Here is an 18380-nt window from a genome sequence, read left to right on the forward strand (position 1 = left end):
ATAAAAGTCCATTTTTTTTTTCAAAAACCGCCCTTCTGGGAACAAAATATTAGGGGTCTACTAGTCTTTCTTGTTTGGCATAATTCGAGATATCATATCCCAGAAGGATTGTAAAAGGTTATCTTCCACTCTGTTTTTTTCTGCATACTACTTTTCTCATTGTAATGAATGTCACATAATCTTACGTTTATCTCTTTATAGCTGATTACAAGATATGTGATGTTGAAGGAATGCTGTGCCTTGCAAACCATTCTGGTATGTATAAGCAAAACAGTTTTTTTATTTTTACCATTATAGAAATTGACTAACATGTATTAGCTGCTACATATCTTACCTTTTAGACTCGTATTACATTTGTTTTTCTTCTAAAATGCGTGAAAAATTGTTGTGTTTTTACATTTAAATTGTAATAAATAGTTAAGAAAATTGCAATATTTAAATGATCTTAGGCTATGTTTCTAGTTTTGCTATTGAGAACGGAAAAACTTCATAAAGACTTTTATTGGAATATTAGAACTGTATGTGGTAGTTGAGGAAACGTTTTAATATTACCATTTCAAACATGAACACAAAATATGAGTTATCTGCAGAAACACGACTTCACATGCTTCTAATAACAATAAACATTTATCAAACAACTGAATAATTTCAATTGTAATGACACAATATTTGCCATTAAAATAAGTATTACTCATTAACTCTTATGACTGTATGCACAATTGTGAAGAAGATCTGAAAGTGAAACTTAGGCCTAACTAATCTGAAATTCTTGCGTTGCAATAATAGCATCTATGTAGATTTTACAGATGTAATGTGTGGGTAATCACAAGCAAAGACAGAAATTGAATCGAACTACAATCAATTCCGGCTAACTGGTCCTTGTCGGGCCTAGTACACTTTGGCCAAATTAAGCTGCTGGTCAAATGATGCGAAGTTTTATCCAATCAACTAAGACATAACAGTCCATATGTACATATTCTAGCGAGACTGCAGAACTTATTGTAATCTGTATAAAACAAAATACTACTATTTATTATTTTTAAATTCGTTGTTCACACACTAGTATCTCTTAGTGCTTTCTGGTTGAGCTCACAGATGACTTTATTTGTCAAAGATGTGAAGTTGAAGCGTATGTTTGAGTTTCTGCCCAGAGATAGTTCTGATAACTACTACTACACTGAACAGTGATACAACACATATTTCAATTAATTTTAGTAGAAATACTTTTAAAGATGTTAAAAACCGATATCAATGCACTGCATTGTAGGTCAAAAAACTGTATATCCCTGAAATGAACATGTAGTCCTCGATGGCTATTTTTGCGAAATGTATCGAGAGTGACTCATTATTTTAATAGATTGGACTGAACAAAATAAGTGCAGATATTCACGCTTTCATTACTTTCTTGCATGAACTAGAGCAGCAGTTCTACAGTACTGATCAACACAGAAAAAGAAAGAACTTCCGGGGCTGTGTACAGTGCTACAACCGCAAGGTTTCCATGTAAAATACGTCTGAGGGCTTCAGTAACGCAGAATGAGACTGCAGTGTTTGTTTTTTCTTACAAGATTTCATTTATCATTGATAAGCTTCACATTGGTTAAGTTAGGTCTATGATATGAGATAGGCGTAAGAGAAATAAAGGGCAGAGAGTTAACGTTGAAGTTTCTAAAAAAAAAAACACCAAGTCTAAACATGAACTAGCGTCTATTTTGAACAGAGCTTAGTTTGAATTGATCGCTGAGAAACTAATCTTTGTTAATCTCTACTTTGAAGTGGCCTCTGGTGAGGATCATAGGCACTTCCAGTTCCTACTTTAGCCTCAAGAAGATCTTATTGATTTTCGTTGATATTCCATGAACATGCTGTAGAGAAAAGGCTGAATGTCGTCCAAATGAGTGTTGGGATTAATGTAAAAGCAGACTAAGAGACATTTTGTCTCCTCTTGCAGAATTATTTCGGGGACACGTCTACCACGTGGGACATGAAGTTAAACTCGATTGGCGATGCTGGACTTGGTTGATTTGCTTGATTTGATAGAGTCGATGTTGTAGATCGCTCCTCAGAGTTCAGAGTATATGTATGTATGTATTTATTTACACTGCAAGTGGGCAAGCACCCGGTGGCAGTGGTATATACAATATTAACAATACACAATAAAATGATAAGCAATACACAATAAAATTTACAATACACAATACAATTTTACAACACATATACAATTTTATACACAATACAATAAGAATACGCAATACAATTTAACACAATAATAATAAAACATAAAATAAAATACCTAATTTTACAATACAACCTACATAATTATGTATAGGTCCTACATAAATTTCAATAGTCTTTCACTTTACTCTCATCTCATTCCTTGTAGTGGCACTATGACGCTTTTCACTGACACTTTAGCACACATTTCACTGACACTATAGAACACATTTCATTGACGCTATAAATTATCACTGATCGGAACTGTTCACTGCACTGTAAAACCATAACTTCACTGACTCACCTCGCTTCACTGATACAACAGTTCAAATAAGTCAAATAATTACATCCTTATGCATACTTATACCGTAGAAAAAAAGAGAAGTACCGGTATTAAAAATAAAGAAGAAATTCGATTCCTATGTTCAACAAGGCGTATAGCTATAAAGCAAATAAAATAGAATAGTCGCAGTACAAAATAAATATGCACACAGTATCTAGAAGCATAAAAAAAATCCTTCGGAGCATCCAAAAATTGTCAGCTAACATCACCACTGATTCATAATCATTTCTCCTACGAAGAAAAGAAAGCATTGCATATTATATTAATACTGGACTAGTATTTAATACGATGCTGCTTTAATTTTCAGAGTCACTGATATTTGTTGATGGCGACGAAGTAAACCAGTTTTCCTGCAACTGTTATCCCACTTGTGAAGGCGATGACTTTTCCATTGTAGAAAAGAGTACGAAGGGATGGTATGCAGTTTGTAATATATATTATATTATTATACGTGTAAGTTTATGCTTTATGAAATATATTTTAATTAATAATTTATTCAACTCGTTTGTCAATGAATTGATTAAATGAAGAAATAGAGGAAACTCGGTTCCCAATTTATCGTTAAATAATGTAATGTAATGTAGGCCTATAATATATCTATGTTTCGAATTTTACTAAATATTAAAATATAATTATACACACATGTACTCGGCGTACTTACTTCGCGCCGAAATAATGTAATTTTATTTGTACAGTGCATACATTTTCATCTTTCCACGCTCGCATGTGTGCAGATGCGCTGTGCACTGTCGCATACGTTCTACATCCGGGAGCGTGGAATAATAAAATGTATGCACTATATATGAAGAGTCCAATGCAAGAATGTTGGATGTCACTTTCTTGTCGAAATGAACCAAGACTGTCAATGCATAACTTAAGACATATAGAATGTACATAGAGAGTTATATGGCATTAACACTGATAGTCATTGTCCAGTAATGATCGGAAAATCACAGTTAAGCTTTGAGCGCTAAGCATTTCAAACTTTCAATTGCTTCTCCTGCAAAATATATTCCAAATGACATCCATCATTCTTGCAGTGGACTCTTCATATGACATCACAGCCACCGGAGTAGCTCAGTCGTCTGAGGCGCTTGCCTGCCAGCCCAGAGTTTCGTTCGGGCGTGGGTTCGAGTCTCGCTTGGGCTGATTACCTGCGTGGATTTTTCCCGATGTTTTTCTCAATCGTAAGGCGAATGTCAGGTAATCTATGGTAAATCCTCGGTCTCATCTCGTCAAATACCATCTCGCTTTACCAATCCCATCGACGCTAAATAATCCAGTTGTTGATTGAGCGTAGTTAAATAACCAGCAAAAAAAAATATGACATCACGTTGGATTACATAATCGTCTTCCTCAATATAACAAAGTTCCATGACATAATTTGTACAAAAACTCTGAAACTATAGAAGCTAGGTAAAATGTCAATACACTGCTCAGTTGATATAGGAGAAAGCCAATGTCTTCTTACTTAGATATAACACGCGGAGCAAGTCCCCTGCAGTCAGAAACCATCATGGTTAGGTACATGAAAATCCAAGAATATAACGGACAGTAAAAAATCGATCATACGGAAATGAATATTTAAGAGTTGTTAATTTATTTAAAAAAGTGAATGTGATACAATATTAATATCGGTACAAATTAATTTTATTTCTTGGAACATATCCATCTACAAAATACGATAATAAATAAATAAAATTAATTAATAAAATAAATAAATAAACAAATGAATAAGAAAATAAATAAATAAATAAATAAATACAGTCAGCAACTAGATTTCAAGCCGAGCGGACGTACTGTCGTGCGAGGAATTGCAGAATCAACATAGAGAGAGCGATGCTCTAAGCTAAAGTAAAAAGAGTCGTCGGACAACAGGAACAGCAGTAGACGAAAGTAAAATGGGTGTGGATTTATATGTGTATAGATCAAGAATTGGAATGTTTAGCATAAGAAGAGTTAAAGAAGAGAGAGGATGGGAGAGTGGGGAGAAGAAAGAACTAAAATGGGCGATTGGAGCAGTCATAGTGATGATATTAATAATGGGAGGAATTGAAGTGAATCCGGGGCCAAAGAGTGTGAAGAACGAAGAGTTGAGAGAGTTAATTAAAGAAGAAATGAAGTTAGGATTCATAAAAATTAATCAGGCAGTCCGGAGAGTGTGTTGGGAGCTTTTAGAAGTAGATATAGATGGCCATATAGAAGAAGTTTATAGAGTGGGGAAGGGAAAATTTCGGCCAATCTTGCTGAAATTTCAAAATTTAAGGACAAAAGAAATGATTATGAACAGAGTGAAAAATGCGAGGGGAACAAAATTGCGCTTTGTAAATGACCTTAGTTACGAAGTAAGAAGAAGAAGAAAATTATTGTTACCATATCTGAAAACAGCGAGAAGTAAAGGACATTTTGCGATCATGATCGATGATAAATTGAAAATCAATGATAAAGTGTACGTTCTCGAATACTGTGAAAAGAATTGTGACAAACCAGAGATTTGGACTGAAATCGAGCAAAGCCAGGTGAATCAAGGCGCAGTGAAACTGAGGTTCAATGAACGTGAAAATATGCGTACGTCAAGGCATCACGCTAGGAAGAATGAAAAAATGCAAACGACACAAAACTTCAATATCAATGAAACGAGAGATGTACAATGTCGATATCTGACGCCCACTTCAAGTACGAAACAGCTGACCAGAATAAATCAAGGAGGAAATCAAAACGTGAGGCAGATACAAAATACTGCGGACGAAGAATTAGGGAAACAGCTGGAAGGGTCTAAGGTCAGGAGCATAGACAAGACTAATGGAGGAAATGCAAGAGAAGACATGATAAGAACGGGTGAAGGAACGAAGCGACTACCAGATATTAGTGATTGTGAGAACAGAATGAATAGGGCTTTGGAGAGGTTATTAGCGAAGAAGAAGAGTGCTAAAAAGTGAGTGCAAGAAAGTTAGGAGTGGCAAAAGTGTAAGAAAAGGAACAGAGAAGAAAGTGTTAAGTGTAAGAAGATAGTGTAATAGTGTAATAAGATAAGACTATCAAACAGTGAATACAAGAGAATTAAAGTGAAAAAAAAAATCTGAATAAATGAGAAGTAGAATGAGAGAGAAATTGCAAGTGTAATTAAGTGAATTAGATATTTCATGTTTTTCAATGTGATGGGTTGGAAGTAGTATCAGGGGTACTATAACTGTAGGAGTATTAAAGAAATAAATTTATGGAAAGAGATAATAAAATAGGAAATTTAGGAGTGAAGCGAAGAGAATGGGATCAATACATAAATAAACAGAGGATAGAAAAGAAAATAAGTGATGTAAGTGTTGTAAAATAGAGTAAACGGAAAAGTTAGCAAGTAATGTAGGAGAAAATAGCTGGAAAATAATGATTAAGAGTAGGTAGGATGTGAGGGTAGAGAAGAAAATAAATAAAAAATGCAAATTATTAAGCAAGGAATATGCAATATTTAATAGGTGAGCGAGAAATGGAAGGGAGACAGTCTAGGTAGGAGGGAGAGAATAGAAGAGGATAGAGAGGGAAGGACATAGAGCAATTCAGTTATAACAGAACATTAGAAAGTAATCAAGAAATACTCGGCAAAGAATACATTAATAGAAAAGAGTTGTATGTATTAAAGGGATGGTGGATCGAAAAACAGAAATGTGAAGGTCCAGCATAACTGTGAATTGTAAAGTTGACTGACAAATAAATATATATCATATATATCATAAAATAAATAAATAAATAAATAAATGTATTATTTTAGTGCAATAAGAAAATATGTGCCTTAATAAAATATGTGAAAATGGTGAACGATGAAAGTGCCACAATTATAGTAAAATACTGTTTGGCAAGATTCCAACACTTTTTGTTTGCGGTACTTTCATCTATTTCAGAAGTTAGGAACAACGAAAGATTTTTCTTTACTGAAGTACAAATTAAACGTAGAATAATTATTTAGGGATGATATTACCGGGTATTTAAATATTTTATGCTAGAACAAGATAACTATTTACTGGAAGTCACGTCTGAACGAGTCTCAATTACTGACCAAATACCTAGTAAGTTTGCGTTTGAATTCAATTTTATTTCGACAGTCTCTGATGCTAGGAGGTAGCGAATTCCAGAGTCTTGGCAGGGCTATTGTGAAAGAGGCTGAGTATGAAGAGGTGCTATGGGATGGTATTGTTAGTATTGTTTCATGGTGAGAACATGTGTTCAGATTACGATGAGAACAAGGTAAGTGAAGAGAACAACAGGCACGAAGGAATAGAGGAGTTCAAGGTCTCAAGGAGAAGGAGAAGTGAATGTAAATTTCTTCTTTTATCTAGTTTAAGTCAACTTATTGCTTCCTGTGACTGGGTAATATGATCATATTTGAGTAGCTTAGAATAAAGCTGGACTTTATCCAAAAATCTGATTTGTCACAGAAGGCGAAACACTAATGTAATTAGACTCCAAACAGTGAATTTACTACTGGAGTTAAGGCAGATAAATTCCAGTTTGATTTCAAACGAGCAGTTTATCATATTCCCTGCAAAATTCTGCATTGAAACGTACTTTAATCTCATATTTCATAATTTGTAGAAGGTGCAGTTTGATTCTAGACGACTCATTTGCAAACATAGCTTACAAAATATGGGACTACACAGAAAAAAAACTTTAAGCATGTTGATTGTCTGTTTTGATATGGTAAAATCATAATTTCCATTATGATGATTTGATTAAATATATTATATATAAATACTATTTTGTCCGGAAGATCGATATGCGACCTAATTGATGGTGTATGATATTACAAAAATTAGTTCTTTTGTTGAGACAATAAATTCTGATGAAGGCCATTCTAAAAAAAATACTTTTCAGAATGTTTCTTGAAGTGTTTAAACTTACAGGTATTATTACATTTCATAAAAGTTTTTGACATCCGACAATAAAATACACCAAAGAAAACGTGAAAGAATTGAGCAACAGTTGGATTTCATTGAAAGAATTTTTAAATTAGACTATTCAAGTTCTTGAGTTTTTAGTCGTCCTCATGACTTCCATTGTGCACCACCAACATTTTGATGGAAGAATAATTTTAATACCATTTGTAAATTAGTCTATTCAAGTTATCAAGTTTTAAGTAGTCCTCATGATTCTGTTATACTCCACAGATATTTTTATGGAAGAATAATTTTAATTCTGTTTATAAATTAGCCTATTCAAGTTCTTAAAATTTTAGTAGTCCTTATGACTTCTGTTGTGCTCCAACGACATTCTGATGGAAGGAGAATTTTAATTCTAATCAGAATCCTATTATATTTCACACAATACTTAATTTTGGTACTCGTATGTAATCACAAGCCTAACTGTTATTTTCATGCTTCATATTCATACATTCTGTTGTACTTTACAGGCAAGAACGTTTTGGAGGTACTAGTCTCAGATGGTATGTGTCGAACTACCCAACAATTCGAATGAAGCGAGATGTGCTCTTCACACTTCCTGATATGCTAGGTACATGGTATTCTGCATGTTAGAGAGATTGAACTTAATGTTAAGTCGTCAAAGAGTATTTTCCCACATGCAGTGCACTGCACACAGCGATCTCTAACGCAAAAAAATACTAAAATCACTCACTTCCCATTTAAATATTGTTACATAGATTGCCTCGATTTTAACAACCGAAAAAGTTGTATTATTAACAGATAATGCAATTTTTCCCATTGACTATTTTGTACGTCAATCAATAGATAGTACGAAAGAAAAATGATATAATAAAGGAAAACACATGACATTAATAAAATTTAAAGGGTGATTCAAAATTTAATATTGTGCTCGAACTGAAGAAGCCTATAGATGGGTTGGAACTCATGGTCTACGAAGCAATCCTAAGTCATTGTATATCTGTGGAAGTCAAGAAATATATGATGCCATTGGAGTACCGGTAATACTAATCTGTGCAAATAATTTTAGGTAAGCAAAGATTAGATGAACTTTGCAGTTAATTCGGTATTACACCAAAAGTTGTTAGAACTAGCAACCACAACATTCAGTGGAAGCATTGCGTCGTTGAAGGATACTGTGACTCACTCTCCCAAATACAATGACGCCTCCCGAATCACATCAGATGCTGCAAGTGTCCTGGCTAAAATTGTTTATGAGTCTTAAACAAGCGTGTCGTAAACGAGGCTTTTTATAGGCTCCCAAAAATGTAATCAAGGGGTATGACATTAGGAAAATGTAGGGTGGCCATTCAACTGGTCCTTCTTTACAAATCCAACATTAGGGATATTCGATATTTAGAAAGTCTCGTTGAAAAAGAGTAAAGTGTGCTGATGCTTCGTCCTGTTGCATCTCCATCTACTGCCACAATAAGTGACACGTTTTGTAACAACTCTGTAACAACTTATTGCAAAATATATGTTGTAAATCTTCCTATTCAAACACGGTGGTAGAAGGTAAGGAGCAAAGTATAATTACATTCGCAATGTAATTCACGATATTACGGGCTTGTACTGACTTTTGATTACTTCGGAGTCCAAAGGATCCTATTCGAAGAATGTTACTATATTTCGACCACTCTATAAGCTCCTAAAGTTGAGTATAACTTTCAAATCACTCAGTATAACAGAATAATAATTGAATAATATGGTTATCTTCTGAAGAAAGTAATCAAGATGTAGATTGAATTTTTAGATAATATTGTTATTTTTGTAAGTAGACTCGTTTGAAATACATATACACATTTGGTGATATGTGTGGTCGAAAGTAAGAAAACTACTAGATCTGATCAATCACTCACTTTATGAGTATATAGGCCTATAGTACGTTTCATAAGATTGCACAGAAAGTTTACTGAAGTAAACAGTTCATACCCAATGTTTGAAAGTTCCTGAGGTTCCTCATCTTCCAAAGTACGTACGTTTCAACCAGATGGGTTTCTCTGTGCTGCTCTGTTCCTTGTCGTAAACTGCGACAAAATATTCGACGTGGTATATTTACTCTGTGAAATTTTGAACCACTGTTCAGTCTAAATTTATGGACAGGAATTATAACGATAATTTAATGATTCCCATTTTTTTATTATGGGGAGACTATCAGATCAATATCTCATCCTACAAAGTTGAATGTGCAAGGAGGAAGAACATTCACTCGTCACACTTTGCGTGAGGTTTATGCATGGCACTTTCCCGCCTTATTTTAGCCGAGTAGAAAGATAATTTCCTTATAAGTGAGTGGGTCTTGACGGTTTCATTATATTGACCTTTCACTTATTGGACTTGAATAGTTTGGATTACATAATATTAATTCATAACACTGAAACACTTCGCCTACATTTTCAATAAGATTTCTTTTAAACCTTTTAAATACCTCGATGTTTCCATAGGATAGGAATATCAATAACAGAATCTTGGCAGGATGTCTTTTACATTTGTTTATGGTTTTCACATTGAAGATATTTAAAAATAAACTATAAGTCAAAATTGGCTCGAACTCGAGAATACAAAATTTAATCCAAGAACATATTACATTATTACAAATAAATGTTCTCTCTACTCCCGTAATGGATTTAACTCAATTTTTTAAAAGAGCAATGTGAAATTTTATAAAGACAGGCTCTGACAATTGTCCCTTTATATATTATTGTAATATAGTATTTAATTGTTTTGCTTCCCTAGCTTTTTACATATCCCGCATTGTATTATATTTAGCTAGAATAATAGTAAACTTATTCTGAAGTCCCTTTTGTGAGATAATCTCACTTTGTGGTAATTGTCTTGAACGAGATTACATTTTCTCTAGAATTTTTGTTGCTGAGACGATTTTGCTGTCTTCCTTCGAAGAATATGTGAAATAATGCTTTACATCCCAATATTTATTTGTGACACAAAGTGTCGAATAAAATCGTTGTATTTATTTTATATTAATAAAATCATATGTATCAAAATTAAACAGTAATAATAATAATAATAATAATAATAATAATAACAATAATGTTTATGATAGCCTCATCAGTAGAATATACCGTCTACAAGAATTCCTAAAATTGTTGACTGCATCATCCTTATGAACGTTTATGGTGTCTTCTGACAACGGGTTTGTATTTATATGTTTTTGGAGAATCTGTGTTTCTCCATCATGCTTCTTGAATTTCATTAAACATTACTGATAAATAATTGATTTGTGTGAGTTTCTTCTCCATGTTGTACGTTTGGTAATAGACCTAGAGACCGGATTTTAAAGGGAATCCTTTTTGTTTTTATTTCACCACTAAACATGAAATAATTACGATGTTCAAAACTATCTTCCACAGACCAAATTATATGGCTTTGACTTCCTATTTTCCCTTTTTTAGTCCATATTCCCTTCTTCCCCCTTTTTAAAAACCTCTTATTATGGCCCTTTCTTGACAGAATGTCGCAAACATTTAGATAATTTTCCTATATTTTTCGATAGGCCTATAACTTCCTGAGCAAGCGAAAATAAATATCGTTCTTCTTCTGATTCCAGACATTGAAAAACTAATAAAGTGTGCTGATTTAGAGTTCAGATAAAAAGACAATTTTCACCTCTGGTTTCAGTTGATGTTGAGCGGTCATTTTCTGTTTATAAAGACATTCTGCATTCAAAGAGGCAGAATCATATTGAAACATATTGAAATGTTCAATGTTATCAAATACAACACTTTCCTTTATGTTGTGAAGCGATAAATATATGCTTGTGTGCACCATGTAAACTCATGAATGTGCTGAAGTGTTCTTTTTTTTTTAATTAAAATACAGTAGCATCCTTTTGAGGGAGTACTATAGTCCTTTTTAAAGTTATTTTTTGACTATATCAAATATAACTCTTTCCTTATGTTGTGAAGAGATAAATGTAAGATTGTGTGTGCCATGTATATCCATGAAAGTGCTGAAGTGTGTTTTTGGGGAGTAATATAGTCCCTTTTCAAATTTTTTTTGGCTTAACTTTCCTTTTCTTGTCCTTTTTTGATTAAACATTTTCCCTTTAAAATCCGGTCTCTAGTAATAGCAATTACTAATGACTACACTTTAACAAATGTTTAAACATTTAAAACTGCGTACAATTTTCGTTTCCATTCGACATGAACATTGCTAGAGTGATTAATGCACTTTTATGTATCTGACAAAGACTCTCTTTTCAAAAGTTACAGAACCAATTTGTAAACTAAGCTCATCGGCGTAGCTCTGACGATAGCTACTTTGAATCGAGAAGTGAGGCTGTTCTAGGTTGCACTTAGGATGTTTACCTGGTTGGGTTTTCCCCAATTATAAGGCGAATGTCAGGTAGTCACATTACGAAATCTCAAACTCATACATTATCGCAAGACTACCATCTCGCTGTCAGTAACAATAAGCCTTCAGGAATCAGGAAAAATATGTAAATTTGTAGCTTGATATTGTAAATGATATAAATTGTCAATTTTATTGATGTCATTTTATAGTCGGAGCATTCATAACCAGACATTACTTCATTTATCGACGCTGCATATATTTCCGAATCTTGAAATAAGAGTAATTTTGTTACAGTATTTTATTAATAATGATTAAATTGAACCGGGGATTGCAGAAACAGCACATGTCATGAAAACTAAATTTTTCAATAGACACAAAAAACGGAATTACTGGTGGTAGGCTATATCATTGGTTATAGTACTGGCTTCTTCAGACAGAAGCCTAATAGATGTGTTGTAACTTATTGGAATCTAATGAATTGTTAATGAAATAAATCAATATATGTTAGCTTGACATGTGCTGTTTCTGCAAAGAATCAAAATTTTAGTATAATAATTTCAGTTCAACTGATGATTTTTGTCAAATTAGGAATATAATATATGCATAGGCCTACTGTGTACTTAATACTTAAGTTCAGCATACAAATGAACTTATTTTTCCACAATAGGCCACTGAAGAATATTATTGTAAAAGTCTTGATATTCATGTGGTACGTAACGCATTAGTTTGCGTATATCGTCAAGCTTCTCTCTTTGAATTGGTACGATTTTGTCTGGATATGCCAATATAGAATTTAAATATGGTATTCTCCTTTGTACTTACAAGCAAACATTCTCATGGGGGCAGATAAAAATTAATCTTTTTTCTTCCATCACTTTAATAATGCCAAAAGAAGTGCTTACTCGAGCGCAATAAAGAAGGCCATAAAAACTAAGTTTCCCTGGGGCCGATTACAGAAAGAGAACAAAATTTCATGGAAAGTTTTATTGGAACAGATATAGCAATTTTGAGTTATTTTTCAACGTATTCACCACCAGAATTGATACATTTGTCATTCTGTGAGATCAATTTTTGTATCCTTGTGTCGTAGATGTCTGCCGTCTGGAATCGGAATCAATGTGTCAGCACATGTCTTTGACATGAGTTGTTTCTACGCGCTTCCTGGATTTCACAGATCACCAAATGTGAGACGGCTATACTGTCATATGTGGTTTCTGCATGGAATGATAGCCCTATATCAACAGTCTATGAAACTCGAATTAACTCATTTCGCCACAAATAGTGACATGTGCTGTTTCTGCAATCCCTGATTAAATTGTAGATTTTTCTTTTTAAACAGGGAACGAAAATAGGACTTTGAGAACTATACATAAACATACCCATAATAAGTAGTTCTGCCATTGAGTTTGTTCTGTTACAGTGGCGTTTGGAGGCACGGCTGGATTTTTCTTGGGATGCAGCGTCCTGAGCATCGTCGAGGTGTTCTACTTTTTGACACTGCGGCTCTTCTTCTACTTAAGAGACGAGCATGACCTACGTAAACTGTTTACTTACCGCAGAAAGTCCAATATCACACAACCCAATATAACAACGAGGCCCGTATTCAAATTTTAGCTATTTTGTAGCTGAAAATTACACATAAAAGGACAACATACGTTTTTAACATACTATATTTACCTGCAAATTCAACATTATGAAACACAAAAACTGAACTACATGAAGTCGCAGTCGAACTAATCGAGATCTGAGTATTAAAAAATTCACGTGAGAACATTTAGATCAATTTAGTTTGATTAATGATAACTTAAACTTTTCTCTGAAATTCGTATGGATACTCTCTACATTCCTTTTAAACTTCACATGATTCAGAGTTATGTAAAATGTCTTTTTGACATTGACCATCCTCCAGGAAATTTTCCGTAGACCCTAATAACTTACTTGATCACAGAGTATTTCCAATTCAGTCAACATTCAAGCGCAAAGTTTTCCAGAACATTAGAATGGAAAAAGAGCACTTTAACACCTCTCAATCTAGAACCTGTAGACTATAGAGACTTCATTTCTCTCTTTCCTTACCTTTAATATAGGAGCGATATAAAAGATATTCAATATAAAAGCGACCTTCCTGTAGTTCTCAATTTGTTTTCCATAACTGGAAACTTTCCACGTTCAAATTGCGTTCTGAAGTGACGTTGAACAACTGTAATATACTTCAACTTGGTTAACTGTAAGCCACTGCGCCCATGCAACCTTTCCGAGTAGGAATGGGCAAAAAATAACGTAGCAGTTACTTTGTAACAGTTACTTAGTTGTAACAGTTACAAAAATAATTTGGACATGAAATAATTAGTTACTCGCTGTTACATTGTTACTTATGCTTGGAACTTCTGCAAAAGAAACTAGTTATAGTAACGTTATTACGTAGTGCTCAACCTGTCCACAAGATAACGAGGCATTATTAATGTCGCTAATATGTTTTCGCGGGATATCAGCCGAGTTAAAATTTTGGAATGTTCCAAGCTTTCAACTGCTGTCTCTGCAGCCATCTTCAGGGAAGTTGCGTCTGGACAGAAAGTCGTAGGTTATATAGATGTTAGGCTGTCTCAGGTGATACGGGATTGGTTGGCGGATCGGCCAATCCGGGGCCGGGAATTATCATTCCTCATAACTCGGCTGATATCCCGCGAAAACATTAGCGAACCAACGCCGAGAAAGCCTCAAATCATACATTATTAATGTGTTTCACAATCTGGTGACAAAAATATCAACTAAGTCCGTTCCCTAGAGCAGAGCACTGAGAGCACTGTTTCGATCAGAGCCGAGAATGTGATAATATTTCACAATATTATTGTTATTAAATATGTAAGAAAATTTATTATAAGCGGCTATACTCTTCATAAAATATTTCCACCCGAAGTGGAATGTGTATAATTATGCAAATAAACCATCACAAAAAATTAGTCATAATGAATAAATCAATTTTTTTATTATAATATTCATAAGCTATTGATGTCCTTCGTAATTATATACAGTTTTCAAGTATTTAAAGTAAACGATTATTGCATGATTTGTCGCTTAAGGAGCCTGTACTTATTTGATAGGTGGATCCATACTTGTCTTTTTGAAAGATGGGACATGACAGTTAAGCGGCCGAGCTTGGAACTACAGTACCATGTTGCCAGCTGATGGAAGCTACCAGTTGTCGTTAAGATGGCTGACGTTAAAACATTCATTGATAATTGACGCGAAGGTAAGAAAACAATACAAAAATCGACAGAGAATCACAAACGAAACGTACCAATGGTAACATTGTGTACACAATAAATGTCGCCGAGAGAGCCATTAAGCACTCGCCACGTGGAAACTCTATAAGTTTGGCAACTCAACCGTTTTTACCATAGCAACAGGCCTACCACGCTATGTGACATTCAGTTGTTTTTCCGATCGCAACGCTCCTGTCATGGCCCATCTTTCAAAAAACAAGTATAGCGGAGGGGGGAAGGAGAAAGTTTGAGAGTATTTATATAGGTACCAATAATTATAAATACTTTAAATAATCTCTTAGACTTTGTCTACACTTCTATAAAGTCGTCACATCTTATCCTTTTACATTGCTATCATTCTTGGGCGTAGGCAAGTGGGTCAGGCAGGGGCTTTGGCTTCCTAAATCTCAAAAGAAAATTTTAAAAAAATGTTAACACTGAATAAATACAAAAAGCAAACTGAAAACACGGTATTTTCTAGAAAACCTGTCTGATATTAAAATGAAACTATGTAACACAAATCCACACTATTCAGAAACTAACCCCCCCCCCCCCACCGTTCTGAAGTAGTCACCGACATTGTACTACAGCCAGGGATGTGCTGGAGGGGGCTCGCAATGTTATATAAGATTACACATAGCTAGTTATAAAATTGACAAAACGTAGGCCTATTACATTATTGTGTACCGCAGTGAGTAGAATGTGGACGTCTGTTTAACCCAGAAATTTCAATGTGTTTCTTACGAGTGTTGTAATCTTCATTACTGTCCTTTCTGTTAATGTTTTTACTTTTGAAGTTCAATCAATCCAATATTTTATGGTATTTCTGCTATAAATGTACTTGTCAACGTTTTCACTCATTATTACAATGTAAGGTATTTAGCATTCAAATATAACTTGTTCGTGGATAACTAACTGCTTCTGTGTATCTGTTAGTTATTTAACCGTTAAATGTAACTTCCTCTTATGTGACTGCTATTTTGTCTCCGGCAGGAAATTGTAACCATTACTTATAACCGTTATTTACAACTACTAATCAAAAGTAACGGAGACAGTTATAACAGTTACAAGAAAATAACCGTTTGTCACATCCCTATTTCCAAGCGTTCTTAATAGGTTAATTTCTGTAGCAGTTTCAAACTGTCATGAGCACGAACATATCGACTTTACCGAGAACTTAAAACTGTGACTGATTAAAGTCAGGCGTTCTTGCAGCATATCAAACCAGCACCAAACCATTTCCTGACGGTCGGGAAAATGTTCGGATCAAGCGCCAACCGATCTCAAACCAGAGTGACGCATGCACATTAAGATAGTTGTGCTTTATTTTTATCCACTGGACTGGGACACACGTACTTTTTAATATTGTATGTTTACAAGCTTATCTATATTTGATTATTAAAATATAATGTGAAATTTAATGAAAGATATACTTCAATACACGAAATTAGTAAAATTATTTTACAGTAGGTACTGTACATGAGCGTTCGTGCAGGGATGGATTGAAATTAATTTCAAACCGATTATCGCTGACCATGCGCAAGAGTTGAAGTTGAATTTCAAACATTATCAAACCATCAAGTACTTGCTGCAGAAACAAACCTGGTATTGCTTACTGAGCTCAGAAAAGATCGTCATATGATGTCTGGAATCAGATCCTGGAGTCTGGCACAATTTTCGTGAATCACTCTCTGTACTACATTGGTCAGATTACGGACATCAGAGACAACCACATAAGTAGTTTCATACAATCCACAACAGATGAAGCCACCGGCGTGGCTCAGTTAGTTAAGGCGCTTGTCCACCGCACAGTGTGCAAAAACGCAAATCTAGATGGACAAAATTGATAACTTCCCTGGATTTCAATGAATTCTTATGAAACTTTGGACAGATCTTATAGGTAGCACATATTTTTTTGTGTACAAACTCTGATCACGTTTGAGTAAGAGAAACTAGCCCTTTATAGGCGTGATTTTAGACAAAATTAATAACTTCTCTCCTATCTAACAGATTTTTATAAAACATAGTACGGAAGTTACAGATAGCATATAAATTTTTTGTATACAAATTATATTTGCGGTTCCATAAGACGAACTAATCCTTTATAAGGGGTGCATTTACACAAAATTAACTTCTCTCCTACTTAAGAGATTTTTTTATGAAACTTTGTACAGCTGTCAAAAGAAAAAGTGGCCGCTCTCCTGAAACAAACTTCCCTTCGGGTATCTTCGCTACAGTTCGGAGACAGGCGATGTTACATGTTGTTGGACCACGTTGCCTGATATCTACAGTTATAATTGAAGTATTCTGTGTGTTATCGATAGCATAATGGTAGCGTTCAGGCCTCTTATTCATGAGGTCCTGCGTTCGACTACAACCACGTGCTTTTTATGTTATTTTTTGTTCTGTTTTTGGGAGAGACAAACTATACATAATGGCTCCTTTCTCTTTTACGATTATTTTAGTAATTAACATCAGGCTCATTAATATATTATGCCATGACTTTATCATTATGATATTGTGGCTGCAAATGGAAAGAAAAAAGATTTTATTCTATAAAAATATCTTTCGTGGAATAAACAAAACAAATTTAATGGCGTCGGCCTTAAAACATTCAAATAATTAAGCGTTCAAAAAGCAAAACAAAAAGCCACAATTCAATATTTTGTCTATCTTCCTCTTATCTCGATCATCTTGCAGTCGAGTGGGCATGGAATTGACTAGTCTTTGCAAATAGCGACTGTTTTTAGACACGATATTCCAGGAATTCTGAACATACATACATAAGTGTTCTGTCCATGGGCAGGTCTTTCATTGCAAACCCAGCAATCTTCAATCTTTCCTATTTTCTGCCTTCCTCTTAGTCTCCGCATATGATCCACATATCCTAATGTCGTCTATTATTCTTTTCAACCAGAGACCCAACCAATTACTTTTTATCTTTCTAATCAGTTTCAGCATAATTCTTTCTTCACTCACTTTTTCAAACACAATTTTATTTCTTATTCTGTCTGTCCACTTCACACGCACCGTTCTTCTCCACATCCACATTTCAAATGCTTCAATTCGTTTCTCTTCATTTCGTCGTAATGTCCATGTTCCTTCCCCATACAATGCCACACTCCACACAAAGCACTTCACTAGCCTCTTCCTTAGTTCTTTTTCCAGAGGTCCGCAGAAGATCCTTCTTCTTCTATTAAAAGCTTCCTTTGTTCATGTTTGCAGTTTTTCTTGGGAAGGATAGGCCTAAATGCAGTAACATCCCGTTGCTTTCCGCACACCACTATCTCTTTCGCATCTTATTAAATTCCAGGGCGC

The 18380-nt window shown here is 34.4% G+C and overlaps 1 protein-coding gene across 1 annotated transcript in view; it reads left to right on the forward strand.

Annotated features, from left to right (window-relative positions):
• Nucleotides 1–15963, forward strand: part of LOC138700532 (pickpocket protein 11-like) — a 57109-nt gene extending 41146 nt beyond the window's left edge. The window contains exons 2-5 of the mRNA XM_069827126.1: nt 202–255; nt 2865–2973; nt 7956–8056; nt 13220–15963. Of these exons, the coding sequence (XP_069683227.1) occupies nt 202–255; nt 2865–2973; nt 7956–8056; nt 13220–13413 (458 nt within the window). The 3' untranslated portion in view covers nt 13414–15963. The remainder of the gene's footprint in view (nt 1–201; nt 256–2864; nt 2974–7955; nt 8057–13219) is intronic.
• Nucleotides 15964–18380: the final 2417 nt, after the last annotated feature.

This window comes from Periplaneta americana, chromosome 5 (genome assembly GCF_040183065.1).
Source record: "Periplaneta americana isolate PAMFEO1 chromosome 5, P.americana_PAMFEO1_priV1, whole genome shotgun sequence".
Classification (NCBI taxonomy): Eukaryota; Metazoa; Arthropoda; class Insecta; order Blattodea; family Blattidae; genus Periplaneta; species Periplaneta americana.